The sequence below is a fragment of the Myiozetetes cayanensis genome, unplaced genomic scaffold, assembly GCF_022539395.1.
Source record: "Myiozetetes cayanensis isolate MyiCay16 unplaced genomic scaffold, myiCay2020 scf22, whole genome shotgun sequence".
NCBI lineage: Eukaryota > Metazoa > Chordata > Aves > Passeriformes > Tyrannidae > Myiozetetes > Myiozetetes cayanensis.
Genome location: NW_026087434.1, coordinates 5,828,965 through 5,843,747, shown reverse-complemented (window position 1 = coordinate 5,843,747; position 14,783 = coordinate 5,828,965). Strand labels below are relative to the sequence as shown.

The 14,783-nt window shown below is 45.2% G+C and overlaps 1 protein-coding gene across 19 annotated transcripts in view; it reads left to right on the top strand.

Annotated features, from left to right (window-relative positions):
- The window catches only part of CACNA1G (calcium voltage-gated channel subunit alpha1 G), a 144,854-nt gene that overhangs the window by 109,969 nt on the left and 20,102 nt on the right, over nt 1-14,783 (top strand). For 7 of the 19 annotated variants that reach the window (XM_050318935.1, XM_050318929.1, XM_050318916.1 and 4 more), the window contains 8 exons: nt 120-209; nt 784-997; nt 3,456-3,506; nt 9,384-9,535; nt 11,807-11,916; nt 12,975-13,108; nt 14,303-14,373; nt 14,653-14,731. In XM_050318935.1, coding sequence (XP_050174892.1) covers nt 120-209; nt 784-997; nt 3,456-3,506; nt 9,384-9,535; nt 11,807-11,916; nt 12,975-13,108; nt 14,303-14,373; nt 14,653-14,731 — 901 coding nt within the window. Of the gene's footprint in view, nt 1-119; nt 210-783; nt 998-3,455; nt 3,507-9,383; nt 9,536-11,806; nt 11,917-12,974; nt 13,109-14,302; nt 14,374-14,468; nt 14,579-14,652; nt 14,732-14,783 lie in introns of those variants that run through there. The other 12 variants (XM_050318936.1, XM_050318918.1, XM_050318920.1 and 9 more) reach the window with 5 other exon arrangements.

Genomic DNA, 14,783 nt, shown 5'->3' with positions numbered 1-14,783 from the left:
CATTATCAGACAGGTAATGACAATCCTAGGCAGGAAAGGGCAGAGAGGAGTAAGATGTTACAAGTTAAAAGACCTTTAGTGCAACTGTGCCTAACTTTTTTTTTTCCATGCATTTCTAGGCCCTGATGTCTCTCTTTGTTCTGGCCTCCAAGGACGGGTGGGTGGATATCATGTACGATGGCTTGGATGCTGTGGGAGTCGACCAGCAGGTATGGGCTCTAGCAGAGCTGGAAGAAATGAGTTGTCAAAGGTCACGCATTTCAGCTCTTGTTTTGCCAAGTACTGTTGGCTTCCACAGTCAAGTGGGGTTACAGGGTTAGGATCGAGGGAGGCGTTTAATCCAAGTCCTGGGACGTGACAAGGAGTCCAGTGAAAAGTCTGGATTTGTACTCAGTCTTTTCCCTACAGATTTTGCAACACAACTGGTGTTAACTCATGTTAGGAGAACTGCATTTATCAAAGAGTGGTTTGACTTTTTAAGCAATTTCGTCATTTCAGGAGAAAAGAAGTGCTTTGTGTAGGTACAGGTTTTCAGTGAGGGACTTACAATAGCTGCAAAGGATGCTGCAGAACAGAGGTGGTGCTTCTGTCCTCGAGACACTTTGTCCTCGACACATTTTGGGAGCGTTCAGTTAATATGTCTCAGAATTTTTAGGACGAGCACAGCACCCTGAGCTGCCTGAAAGGGGCACCCACAGGTTCTGTGGATGGCACAGCTGTATCAGTTTGCTCCCATTCTTTTTTTTGAGGTTCAGTTGAAATTTGCCTTAATCCACTTTGCAGCCAGTCATGAACTACAACCCGTGGATGCTCCTCTACTTCATTTCCTTCTTGCTGATCGTGGCCTTCTTCGTCCTCAACATGTTCGTGGGGGTGGTGGTGGAGAATTTCCACAAGTGTCGGCAGCACCAGGAGGAAGAAGAAGCCAAGAGGCGGGAGGAGAAGAGGCTGCGCCGGCTGGAGAAAAAGAGAAGGAGTAAGGAGAAACAGATGGCTGGTCGGTAGTCTTTCCACATCTTTCTGAGTCCTGCTTGACCTTCCACACAATCCCCTCCTCCCTCCCCTCCCTGCCTCGTGTCTGGTGATCATTCTTCTCCCAAAAGCATGTCCAGCTATAAAATTTGCATGAAGGAAATAGTGTCGTTTTAGGCTGAGCAAGGAGCCATGGAAGCCTTTTTTAATGGCTGCATGATTTGCAATGACCTTTCCGTTGGAGGTTATTTGAATTAAAATATAATAATAATCACACCTGGAGCTTCTTGGATAGCAGAGCTCAGTGTTACACAAATAGTGACAACTGCAAAGATCAGCAGTGCTGGATGGCACCATAAATCTTCTGAGTCATGAGCACTGTTGCTGATAACTGGATTCACTATTTGGTTTATTACAGCCTTGTAATGCCACAGTGATGTTACCTGTCCCATTTATCAAACAGGTTTATTTATTGGCACAGTAGCACCACTGCTATTCAAGAGTGTAATAAAATAATGGAGCCATCTCATTCTAGTAACGCTTTAAAACTCCTTAGAGAAACATATCAATGCATTTGCTTGAGAAATACAGATTAGAAAAAAAAAAAAAAGGCAGATGAGGAGAGTAACTAACTAGACAAAATAGCATTGGTGCAAATTGAACCCAACTCTGAACTGGATGTGAAATGTGCAGCCCTGCATAGAGGAGGCTCTACAGGTGAAAGGAGGAAAGACCTCCACTCTGCCAGAAGTCTCCAACCTGACATTTGTCTCTTAGTCTCTTTTTGTTTTAATGTAGTTATTCAAGTAGGAAATAGGTTAGCCAGAGGCCACAGGTCAGAGATGCTCTTTTTCTCGCATGCTCTGTCTTCTGACTGAACTTCCTCCATTGCCCTTCGTGTTTGTGGCCTCACATTTTCCCTTCCTGGTCAATCCGCCTGCTGCTCTCTCCCTGTCCCCTTTCACATCTCTTCTTTATCTTTGACAGACTTCAGTACTGTTTAAGAGGCTGACTGATCAGGTGCTTGTTCCCCAAGCTGGTAATATTAAGTCTGTTTTATTTTTCAATAGCCTAAGAGGTGTTCAATAACTGTGACAGGCTTAATCATGCAACTATGTACCACAGCGCTGCCTGGGCCTCTCTCAGTTCAACACTTATCCAGCAATTCCTTTGGTCACATCTTTCAGTCCCATGAGCTTCACAGGTTTTGTAACCACTAGGATGTATCACACCAGCCTCTGGACATCAAACTTGGGTTTATGCTGAGAGCCTGGCTTCCTCGCTGGTCAGTGGAAAGATGGAGGCTTCCCTCAAGAGCTGTTCTCAGTTAAGTGGGATACAGATGGAAAAGAGTCCTTTTTTTAGTTGGTTGGTGTTTTTTTCCCCATCAAGAAAATGCCTAGAAAGCTCTTTCGGTTCGTCAGAGTTCCCAAACACAGTTTCAAGCTGATGAGTTAGAAAGGTTTTTAAAGGCTGGATAGAAAGATCCCTATTTAAAGTTGCAGTTTTGAAAAGTAGATATTTCTGTAGAAGAAAAATAAATGTTTAGTTATTATTAATGACTTTATTTATAAGACTAGAGGAACTAGATGGAAAAAAAACATAAGCCTGGGCAATTTCCCAGCGGGAAGGAATCACAAACCATCCTTGGAGATACAGTTATTCATTCAGTGCTATGAAATGCCTAATTAAAGAGGCAATAAACAGCTATTTTACTGAGGATCAAATATTGCTGAGTATTCAATTGCCATAAAAACCTTTCAAGAGCAAAGTATGAAGTCCTCCAAATCACTTTAGAACAGTTTTCCCAATTCGCGTTTGGTGAAACATTGGTTTTAATTGACCGTGTCCAGCTTTGCCCTCGGAGGCAACAGATGTCATTGCTTAACTTCATTCTGCACAATGGGAACTTGCAGATGATACCAAGACTAAGGCTGTGATTGTGCCAGCAACTGCATGGGGGTTCCTTTCAACTGGGCTTCCTGTGTGACCTCAGATGCCCAAACCAACCTATGGATGCCAGATAAGGACCGACATAGACATCTGACTGATGGCACAGTCATTTTTGGTTGTAGACTCTTCCAGTGCCATTTATCCAATCAGATATCTGAAAACCAGAAAAGCATGTGAGATCTCAGCTCCTGAGAAGCGGGCAGGTGAAGGGGTGGCCGCTGTAAGTTGTGCTGTTCCAGCAGGATGTGAATTAGGTTGTCCTTCAGAAGTGTCTTCTCCATCCTCGTCAAATGAGGGGGTTCTCAGGGATCTCTTGGGCTTCCACCTGTGCACGTGGCAGAAGCACAAGAGCACTTCCTTTTTCACGTGTAGCTCAGCCCACCCTCCACGAAGCACAAGGCGAGGATCCCGCAAGGCAACAATCCTGGTAGAGGCAACGGAGAGCCTCGAGAGCCGTAGGGACCTCCGAAGGGGATGGGAAGTCTTGCCGTGTGTCCTGCCGGGTGATTAATGCCATTTCGTTCTTTTAGATCTAATGCTGGATGATGTATTAATGGAGAGCTCAGCCAGTGCAGTGCAAGGTACTGGGAAGCCGGCACGTCTCGTCCCACTGAATGGCAGTGCTGTGTCACTAACGGCTCGCACCGCGCTGTGAGGCATCCCACTAAACCCTGTGTGTGGTGCAAAGCTCGTTCGCTTACTCCATGGCACACGCATCCCACTCTGAGCTGCAGGTCCCTGCAGACCTAGCTCAGGGCTGACACTTTCAAACCCTTAATTTACTCTTCAATCATGTTATGTTATTCAGTATTTTTTTTTTCCTGGTTTTCATTAAGACACTGTCAGACTTTTCATGACTTTTTTTTTTTCCCCTCCTTTTTATTTTATTTGATTTGATTCTTTTAGGGTTTTTTTTATCTTAGAGAATAATGACTGGACTGTGAAATGGGTCCTTTATTGTTGACTTTAGCTTGCCAATGACCAGGTTAGGAGTCTGAATAATTTACAGGCGTGTCTCTGGAAGGCAGGCAGTTGCGCTTAGGGAGGATATTTCCTTATTTCTCCAGCCTTTGCTCATTGCTCCACAAACACTGTGCTTCAGGGAGGCACAGTATTTTTTTCCAGCAGGGTAAAGTTCAGTATAGTGCAGAGCCTCAGTGTTTTAATGTGGAGCTCAGCCCCACACCAACCCTCAGCACAGACACCGCGTCTGGTCATTGTGCTGTTCAGCTTGTAAATTCCGTGTATTGATTGAGAGCTGCTCGATCCATGAGGCATCTTGTAAATTCAAAGAAATAAAGATGCCACCTTAAAGCCTTTCCAGGTCCTGGTGGGGATGGACCATCTGGGCTGAACACTGCTGGGGTCTGATCTGCCCCTTGACCCATCGCTCTCTCACATCCCCTTCCCCAGCCCCCCTTCCCAGAACGATGCTTAGGGCTGCAAATCTGTCCCTTGCTCTTTTTATTTTTAGGAGAAGCTTTGATCTGGCAAGCATTTTGTTTAATTCATAACTTAAGGATATTAGCCTGAATAATTAAAGAGGTGACAACATAGAAACAAATATAGCTGTAATTTTCGACAAAAATAATATGCTAGGAAAATTGTGCCATTAGAACTCTCACCTGTGCACAAGCTCCCACTGCTTGAGATGGGAGCAGGGCTCCATCCATCTCTTGTAGATTGCAGGGAGTTTTGATTAAATAAAAATTGCAAGGTGAGGGCTATTGGCTTTCACTGCAGAGATAACTCAAGGAGACAGAGGTTCTACCTTATATTTCTAGGCCTTGTTGGAAGTTATCACAACATGCTTTAATAAATCCTGAATCTCCTTCCCGTTGCTGTTCCTGATATTTTTATTTCTTTGCTGTCTTTCTTGCTGCTCTTGCTGGGCCTCCTGGCCTCTCTGTGAAATGGGGGCAGCGCAAGGGGGGGCTCTCACTGACTTTGGGACTCTGGTTATTTTTTCTTCCTTTTATTTGATTGTGACTCCTCTCCTGGTCCTACAGAGTTGCATCAAGGCTGTCTTATTTTGTGTTATTTTTAAGGCACTGAACTTATTCCAAACCCCTCTGTTATCCCGTGCAGGCTCAGAAAGACTCTTAGAGTTTGCCTTTAAAACGTGTACAATTGTCAGGTCTGTGCTTTGTGTTTCCTTTTGTTGTCTTTTCTTTGGATCCAGTGGTAGTGAATGTGCCATGCCGCTCCTCAGGCACCGTAGTGAGGGAACAGAAAGGTTTTATATTTGAACCTGACTGTTGGGAATTTAAGGAATCAGTCCCAGGTGCTGTAGCTGAACCTCCTGTGGTTCAGTGAGGAATCTGGAGTTGTGACTCAAAGCTTCCCCACATCTCTGCACTTCCAGAGGGTTCTTTTCTCTTTCTATGAAGACAAGATGGAATTGTGTGTGTGTGTGTGTGTGTGTGTGCTGGTGCTGCCTGGTACTTAGTGAGATATTTTATAATTTAATTTTTTCCTTTTTTTCCCCTCCAAGTCTACATTCTATCACAACTGGAATCTTCTCAGTGGAAATAATTTATCATTTTCCATTTCACTTTTTTTTTTTTTTTAATAAATCCATTCAGTACAATAAAAGCCAAGTAAAACTCTGTGTTTAAATCTAAAAAAGTTCCTTCAGTGCAAACTACTTTTTAACCTAATAATATTCTTGATACAGTTTGTAAATCCAGCTGCGTCACGGGCTCATTGCTCACTGGTTTGCCGCTGTCCTCCAGATATACTCAGACCTGCAAAGTAGTTAATTCCCTTATTATAGGAGAAGGAAGAAGTTGAAGGAGACAGTAATGGAATTGTCCCACTCTCGTGAATTCCAATTTCCTGTGCCCACGCACCTCCGGCTCGGAGCCACCTCAGGGAAAGTGGCAATTTCTCTCCTGACAGGGCTATATTGGGAGGCAGACGGTACCCAGAGATATTTTGGAGCTGCATGCCCAGCCTGATTCCCCACAAGAAAACGCAGTTAATGGGAAGAAAGTGGCCCCAGTCCCACTTCTTGCTGTGCTGGCAGAGACTGGCCAAGCCCTGGGATACTCTGAGGCACTGCCCAGGAGAAACAGAGGTGCCTGTGATGCTGCTCTGCTGGGCACTGGTGTCATCTCACAGGTGACATCCCACAGCCATCAGACAAACAGCAGCATGGGGTGTAATGCCTCAGACCCAGGCTGGGATCACTGAACCCCAAGGGCACCTGGCCTGGGAGAAGTTAGACAGGGATTAGGAATGGGAAATGTTGATCCTGCAACAGCAAAGGTCATTTCCTTTCCTAAAGGGCAGGAGAGGACTTATGATGAGTTTGGGTACCCCATGACACAGGCTGGGGCTGCCATGCTCTCACTCCCTCCTTAAGGGAATCGGTAATCCCACAGGATGATGCCAGGAGTTGAGCACATCTTGGGAAACAACCTGAGTTGAGAGCCCATAGAAATGATGAGCTAAAGCCAAGTGTCCTCTGTGCCAGGCACTGCTCCCCTTCCCAGCATGGTCAGTCCCCTTGGACCACCATCATCCAGGATGGAGGGACAGGTGGGACTCACCCAGGCCAGCTCCCAAGCAGCTGCAACATCCCCTTCCTTAGGAAGAGATTGCTCAGGATCCACTGTCTGAGCTAAGTTTATCCTGTGTAATGATCTGCAGATTTGACCCACTTCTCCCTCACTCCTGGCCTCCAGCCACGGTGAAGCAGCTTGATTTACACCCTGTTTACCAGCCTGATGTCTCGTAGAGGGCTTTTGCTGTATTTCCCCATCTTTTCTCATTCTGCCAATTCTTTGTTGGTTTGCTCTCCTCCTCCTTTCTTTAACGCCATGTGTGCCGGGAAGCCACGTTAACCTTTCCAGTAATAACCGAGACTAACCCAGAGCTCTTGTTGTTCTTGACACAGTGTATTGTAACAGTACAGTAATGTGGTGTTGTGTTAGTTGTGAAGTTCACCACCCGGAGTTTAACAGATGTCTGTATTTCCCAAGATGTTGGTATTGTTCAGCTCTTTATTGCAATAACTAAGAATGACACTGTGTGATAGGGGGCACGGGCTTTGCGCCGGTGTAATTACATCGGAGCTGTTCCCAAATTCTCTGCAGATCCATGCGCAGGTCGGGTGAGAGAAATGGTGTTTTTACAATGGTAAAAAGTGGTTTGTCTGTTCAGAAAGTCCCCTGCCCGCCTAGGCACAGTGGGGGTTTACCCCTAGTCCTCGGGCAGCACGTCAGCCCGTGTGGATCACCCCACGGTAGCATCCGAACTGCACTGAGATGCATGGCTGGCATGGGGAGACCGGGGGAGCGAGTGGTGCCATGATCTATAAACAGGGTTGGCAAATCCCCTCCTGACAAAGTTAACGGGGAAGCACGAAACATTTACTACTGGTAATTTTCGAAGGCTGCAAGGGCATCTGCGAGAGCAGCATCCAGAGATGTTTTGTTGGGGAAAGCTGAAGTTATGAGCTGGGAGAGGCGGAAAGGACGTTTGGGAGAAGGGGGTGTGGAGAGGGGGAAGCCTTTGCAGATACCTGAACAATTAGCAACCCTGCTTATAAGGTCATGCACTGGCTAATCCAGGTGCAGGAGCCCTGCACAGGAGACATTTACAACCTCTCTCTAAATCCTTTCTCTGTTCTAACCACATCAGTGCTATTCTGTAGGATTTGGAATTACCTGTCAATCAAAGCTGAGAAAAAAAAAAAATTGAATTGCAGTGTAATTATTCATAAGTAAATCCATTGCAGGAAAAGGTAGAAACACTGACATTTTTCTTTCTGAATGTGAATTATACATAAATGTAGAAGAAGTAAGTGATCCAATTACGATGGTGTTTCTTCCTGAGATGATAAGTTGGTTCATAAAAATAGGTCCTATTCCTAACCTAATTGTATTCAAACATTTTAGTTAATTTGCTACTCATAATTTAGCATAATGTGATCGAGATATCTTGACTTTATGGAGATTTATGCAGATTCTGAGATATCTGACAAAGTCTTATGAGTGAGTCAGCAGCTACAGTCTGCTTTTTTTTCATAAGCACTCAATAGATTCAGCATGAAAATTAATTTTACAGACCTTTTCATCAATACTGTGCTTTAGCACTCAGGTGCAGATCACCTAAAGCCCACTGCAGATCAGAAAGTGAATATTAATACTGCCTTTCATTTGATGACACTGAAGAAGAATTTTGGGCCTTCCAAACCCCTACAGAATAAAACTGCTGAGTGATTTTTCTCTCTGGTCCCTGGGCTGGAAGGGAAAGGTCTGTCTCCATGGAAAAAACAAAACTCCTATTTTTCAGGATCCTGTTATGGAGCAGGGAGCATGTGAAACCATTAAATCTATGGGTTCGATTGCAATGTCATTGGCTATTGACAAAGTGAACTCTATTTCCAGGCAAAATTTAATCTTCTAAAATTAGTTTTCCCTGAGGGCAACCCAAACTTGTGCTTCCTGGCTTCATCCTGTCCAACTTTTTTTCTTGGAATAATGTATCAAAATGTACATTTGCTCAGCAGCACTAAATATCAACCATGTAATTCTTACAGCTCAATAATTTTCATAACCAGTTGATCATCTAATTATGAGAGTAGTATTATACTCTGACATATTCAAGACAGTCCTTTCCACTTCAATCTGCATTATAATGCCTCCTTGAAAATTGTACTGAATTATATACTCAGCCTTGGCATTTCCTCATTAGAGATTAGGTGAGTAAATGAGTTTATCTCTAGGAACATTCGGGGTCTAAAGAGCATGTGTCATCCCCGAGGCAGCCAAACAGGGGAATGAGTTGAACAGTGAAATATGTACTTTGATAATCTTGTCTAAGTGGAGGATCGTTATTTTCTGATCACTAGGGCTGACTGATCAGCTTTCCTCAGTATTTTTATGCACCATTTTTCAGGGCTTTGACAGCCAAATTGTTGATTTTTGTTCTCTCTATAGTTTATTGCAAAGAGCATAACACGCCTGAACTCCTTCCCTTACAAAGACCACCGCGAACTCAATGGCCCGTGTTTTTAAGGCACTGTTAGTAAAATCTGTCCCCAGCATCTGGCCGTTAATTGGATTTTCAGATACTTCTGAGGGACTTTCACTATAGCAGAAACAAAAGTTGTTGTTTTAATTTAGGTCTTACTTAAATTTCCCTATGGGGAAAAATGTTCTTTAGGAGCACAGTAGTCCCAGCTCACCTCATCCCTGATGCCACAAGGCTGAGTATAGCGCATGTCCCACTGAAGATATTTAATGGATGTAAGATGACGGGAGGCCCTGCTGTGTGTAAGAAATGGTAACATGCCAGCAAGAAAAGAAGGAAGTAAAAAAGACAGCATGTTGCTGTAATCAGTCTAGAATTTATCATCTCTGGAGTTGGAAAGTGAGGGTGTGTTGACTTCAGAGAGACGCAGAGAAATGACTTGATGTGCCTCTCCGCTCTCCTCCTCCCCGCTGCAGAAGCACAGTGTAAGCCCTACTATTCGGATTACTCCCGCTTCCGCCTCCTGATCCACCAGATGTGCACCAGCCACTACCTGGATTTGTTCATCACGGGCGTGATTGGCCTCAACGTGATCACCATGGCCATGGAGCACTACCAGCAGCCCAAGGTACTGGGACAGCCAAGGGGGACGTGCAGGGCCGTGGTGGGATGTGCTGATGGGCTGAGTTAAGGCCAGTTTTGCTGTTAGACCTCAGAACCCTCATTCACCATGCCTGACCTGTCCCTTTGCCCATGGAGTGTACCCATCCTACAACTGGCTTCCAGCTCAATCCATGGCTTTTGGTACACGGATCCCATTGCACCTCTCCCTTCTAGTTAGGTGCAAGCAACTTGCTTTGAAAATGAGGATGGGGGCAGGTTTGTTTGCTTTGCTAGATTAGATCATCATTGATATCTTCCATTTTACTTAGGTCTTCCCCTTGGAAAAAAAAAAAAAAAAAGGAAAAGGAAAAAGAATAGAGGAATCTGTGAACTGTTTCTTTTTGCAAAGTTTCTTCTTTGCAAATCCCTAATGTCCCATAGGACCCGATTTTCACAGGCATTGCATTCCACACTGGTCTTTTAAGTACATTTTAATATATTAGTGTGCTAAGTTCCTGGGTCTTTGTCATACTGTGAAAATAAAAACAGCCTGTCCTGGGATGTCAAGTCTCTTGTGCATAAGAATGAAATGGAAATAGCTGCCTTTGCCATATAACTTGTACTTACTTTTATTAGCCACTTTCAGAATGAATAAATATAACACACAATAGGAGGAAATATTCTCTAAGACTAGACAGGGCTTGAATACTTAATATAAAAAAGCACCCCGAACAACTAAAACATACAAACAACAGGGGGAAATATCCTCCAGCCTATCATAAAGAAGCCAAAAGTGAAAGGAAACAAGCCCAATTTATTTTTTCTGTTCAGGTCACCTTTAAATACCCTGGAAGGTTCATTTCATGATTCATTCATTTGGTGATGAAAAAGGTTGTTGGCGAAGGAGCCTGGATTGGAGTCGCACTAGAGCGTGTGTCTTACCACAGTCGTTCTGCAGCTACATTTTCTCTTGTATTATAAAAATGTTGGGCAGGATTTTGTTTTTAATTTTTCTAAGGAAAAAAAAATCATTTTGTCTCTAAGCCTCTGGTATGCAGAGTCTGGGTAATAACTCCAAGCTTGGGCTGTGCTGGGGTGACAGCATGGTTCGAGCCACGTACGTGCTTGAGTCTTGCTGAGTCGGGGCCCCGAAATCACTCTGGTCTGGGTGATGGATGGCTGGGATCCTGAAGACACTTAAAGGCTAAATTTACCAGAGAACTTCATATCCAAACTAGTGATTGCTTGGTGTTGAAAGGGTTTGGTGGTGGGATGCACTGGGGATGAAACCCCAGCCAGCGATGCTGCAGCTGCTCATAGAGAGGGGGATGCACAGTGCACAGAGGTGGTTCAAGCACATTTATCTGCTTTTGCCAGATAAATTTTCTTATTTGCAGCAGAGCCCAGGTGCTCTGCAGTATGACGGGGAGGCTTGTTCAGAGCCAGGGCGTCCTTTGGGCTTGTGTTTCTCGAGCAGGTGAGGTGATTTTCATCCATGGATACTTGAAACTAAACTGTAACATGAAGGCAGAGCGCATGGCTTAAACCCCTCCTGCTGTGATTTCTCCCACGCAGGGATCAGCAAGTGTTGGTTTTGGTCTGAGAGCACTGTGTTCCCATCTCCCGCATTCCCTAACAGTGTCCTGGACAGTTATTACCGTTCCATTTGCCAGCTGTGAGAAATTCAATGCACGTCACTTAAGAGGCCGGGGAGGATGCTGTGACCACAGTGCTCCTTCATGAGCAGGGCTTTTGGGGATAAAATCATCTCTCAGGAGGCTTTAATGCCTGACTATGCAAGAGTTGTCCCAGCCAGGGTGCAGCTGGATTAATGGCCAGGCTTTGACTTCTGCAGAGGAAGGGAGGCAGAGGAAAATGCAAGGCACTTGCTCCTCCTGGCATGCCATCCCTCTCTCCTGCTCCTTGCCAAAAGCTCAAGGTGAGGAGTAATGGCAGGCTGTCACAAAGGAGTCATTTGGCCAGTGCTTGCATGGACGAGCAAGTGGGATGAAATTCAGTTTTGTGCAGAAAGCACAAGGGGTTTTGTGCTGCTGACACCTGCAAATGCAGCAGCTCTTACTGCTCACCCAAGCAATCCCAGCTGGAGTTGTGCCTTGGGTCTGTGTCAGCCCCTCCTGGGATTCTATCCCTGGGACATTTATCATCAGAGAGAGCCCACATTTGGAGACTTTTGTCTATAGTTTGGAAATAATTGGTGACAGAAGAGTCGGGTTTGCAGGCAGCAAAGCCCCTCTGCGGAGCTAATGTCTAACCCCAATCCTGTGCCCACATCCAGGTTCTTGATGAAGCCCTGAAGATTTGCAATTACATCTTCACTGTTATCTTTGTCCTGGAGTCTGTTTTCAAGCTTATTGCCTTTGGGTTTCGTCGCTTCTTCCAAGACAGGTAACAAAAGCTCTGTGGTGACCACGGGGGCAGCAGCAGGTTCTGGAGACAGCTGCCCACATTTAACATCCTGAACTCCCATAGCCTGCCCCGTGGTGTCAGTCTGATATGTGTGAACACACTGATATGGTGTGACTGGTTGAAAGCTGGGTAGGTGGAGGCTTGGGATGTGAGCCGGAGAAGGGTTTGTGCATGCCAAGGAGAGGGATTGTACCGCTTTGGCCCTTGGGAGTGGATGAAACAGAGACAGGTCTCACACTGACCCTGCTGGTTCTTTTCTTGCACCAGTTGCATGTCCATAGAATCAAGAGGACCTGGTGAAGTGACAAAATTTATACCAAGAGACAGAATCTTGCCCTGAGAGGAAACGAAAGAGAAAAGGGACCCTTTCTTTTGAAGATGTGGAGCAGTGGATGAAATTGTGTCTTTATCTAGATTTTCACTCTCTTGCCTCAGAAATACGAATGTAATGTCCTTGGTGAATCTTTCTCCCCCATTTTTGCCTTCTTCAGTGTTAGCACCAAGAGCACACCACTGAGCAGGACTTGACATGAGCCCTTCAGCAGCCAGTGCGTTGTTCCACCTCTCTCCCCACATTTCGTGTGTCCGTGCTGGGATTACACCTCTCTCTGGCCTGGCATGAATCCTTGGGGTCTTTCCTTTACCCAGCATGATTTTTATTGCAAGGACTGGACACGGGGGCCTGTTCTTTCTGGGGCAGATCTCACGCTGAGGTCCACGAGTGTCATGTCTAGAAGTGGCTGGACAGATACCACAACCTCTCCCCTGAGTTCTGCAGCCTCTGGGTAGAAAACTGCCCAGCTTTTGTTTCTTTCCCCTCAGTCAAGGATAGCTTTGGAATTGGCTGGTTTTCTAATGAGATGCATTAGTTATAATGATTTCATAACATAACTGCTTTTGTATAATACCCTCAGAAAAATGCTGCAGATTCATTTGAGTGCTCGAGCCATTGAAATGACTGGAATTCGTGTGAAGCAAGCTACCTCCCCTTGCCAGCTTCTTAGTAGATGTTAAACTTCATTTTATGTTGTCTCCAGATGGAACCAATTAGATCTGGCAATCGTGCTGCTGTCTATCATGGGCATCACTCTGGAAGAGATCGAGGTGAATGCTTCGCTACCAATTAACCCCACTATTATCCCAATCATGAGGGTTCTCAGGATTGCTCGAGGTGAGAGGAATAAAACAAAAATGACTTCTGTTTGAGGTGCGGGATCTCCACCAGGAGAGAGTTAAGCGTTGGGAAACAGTCCTGGGGCACATGCCCATCATGATGTGCATAGTTCTGGCACCAACAGGCTGTAAACAAATAAAAGAACAATGGGGGAAAATACTTGCAAGGAGCCAAAAAGCTGAGCCAGCTGACCATGTGTTTCTGTCTTAAGAGGACTTGAAAGGCTGAGAGCTTAGGAATAAAGGAGAAGTTACTGTGGCTGTAACTCCCAGAGATGTACCTGGGAAAATTATGCCGGTCAAATCAAAGTCATCTCTAACAGGGATTAGAGAACACAAGCTTGAGTATGTTGGCTTTAAAAGACAAGCATCTAATAAATTTGATTTCTCATGAGGCTTTACATCACACCACTTGGTGACAAAGCTTGCCTTGTCACTCTGCATCCATCTGTCCCCTCAGACGTGTAACAACACGTACCCGAGTCGGGGAGCCAGCTTCTGCAGGGCCTGATTTTTTCAGAGCAGGGAAGTCTCAGGGCCAAGTGATGAAGATGTAAAATGTAAGTGCTCAGGCCTTTAATGAAGTACTGCCAGGCCATCCTGAAGGGTGTTGTGCTCTGAGGAAGACTGTTCTGATTGCAACCCTCATCTAAGCAAGGGAGGAGCTGGAGGAGAAATTAAATGCTTCTGTGTCACAAGGGCGGGGGGGCAGGGGGGAAAGTGGTTTCTCTGTGCATTGGATCCCTTTCAGAATTAAAAATACATGCGGTTTCCAGTTGGAAATGCAACCTTCTGGAAGAGATGTGTAAATCAGTTCTTCAGTGAATCACGTATGAAAGTGGGTAGCCTATGGAAGTGGGAAAGTAGCCCCAGGGCTGGGAAAGTAACTGCTCATGATAACCAGAGGAAGGAGATGAGTCCAACACAGATAAAGTGGGGAAAGGAAGCGCCAGGCAGAATGATAACACTTTCTCCAAGTCTCAGGATAGGTGATGCTGCTATTCACGGGATTTTGATAGTATCCAAGCAACAAGGAGCGATGTAAAAAGGCCAGGGACTGTAGCAGCTAATGGAGAACACTTGACATGATTTCACGTTTCTCCTCCTCTAATTTGTGGCTCCCAGGAGAGGGGCTGAGTTTGTGCCTCTGTGCTAACGCTCCGTTACCATATCACAAACGTGTTTCCCGCAGTGCTGAAGTTGCTGAAGATGGCTGTAGGGATGAGAGCCCTCTTGGACACCGTGATGCAAGCGCTGCCGCAGGTAACCCACTGCCATATCAAACCAGATCTCCTCTGGCCCACAGCTAATTTCCTATTGCAGAGGAATGCTAATCATTTTATCTTTACTGTCATTAGAGAATCACATTTCCCTTCCGAAGCACAGTCTGAGATACAGTCCTCACACTGAGGTCATTTTTCCCCTGAAGCAGTTTAAGTTTTGGATTAAAGAATACAGCAAGAAACAGGTCTGGAACAAAAAAATCAATGAATGTTCTTTTTTTGTGTTTTTTTTCCCCCCCATTTCTTTTTCTCTTTTCAGGTGGGGAATCTGGGTCTTCTCTTCATGTTGTTGTTTTTCATATTTGCAGCTCTTGGAGTGGAGCTGTTTGGAGACCTTGGTGAGTCTTCCCGTGCCGGTGGAAGGGGTGGGAGTGGTGTGTGAGTGGGGGT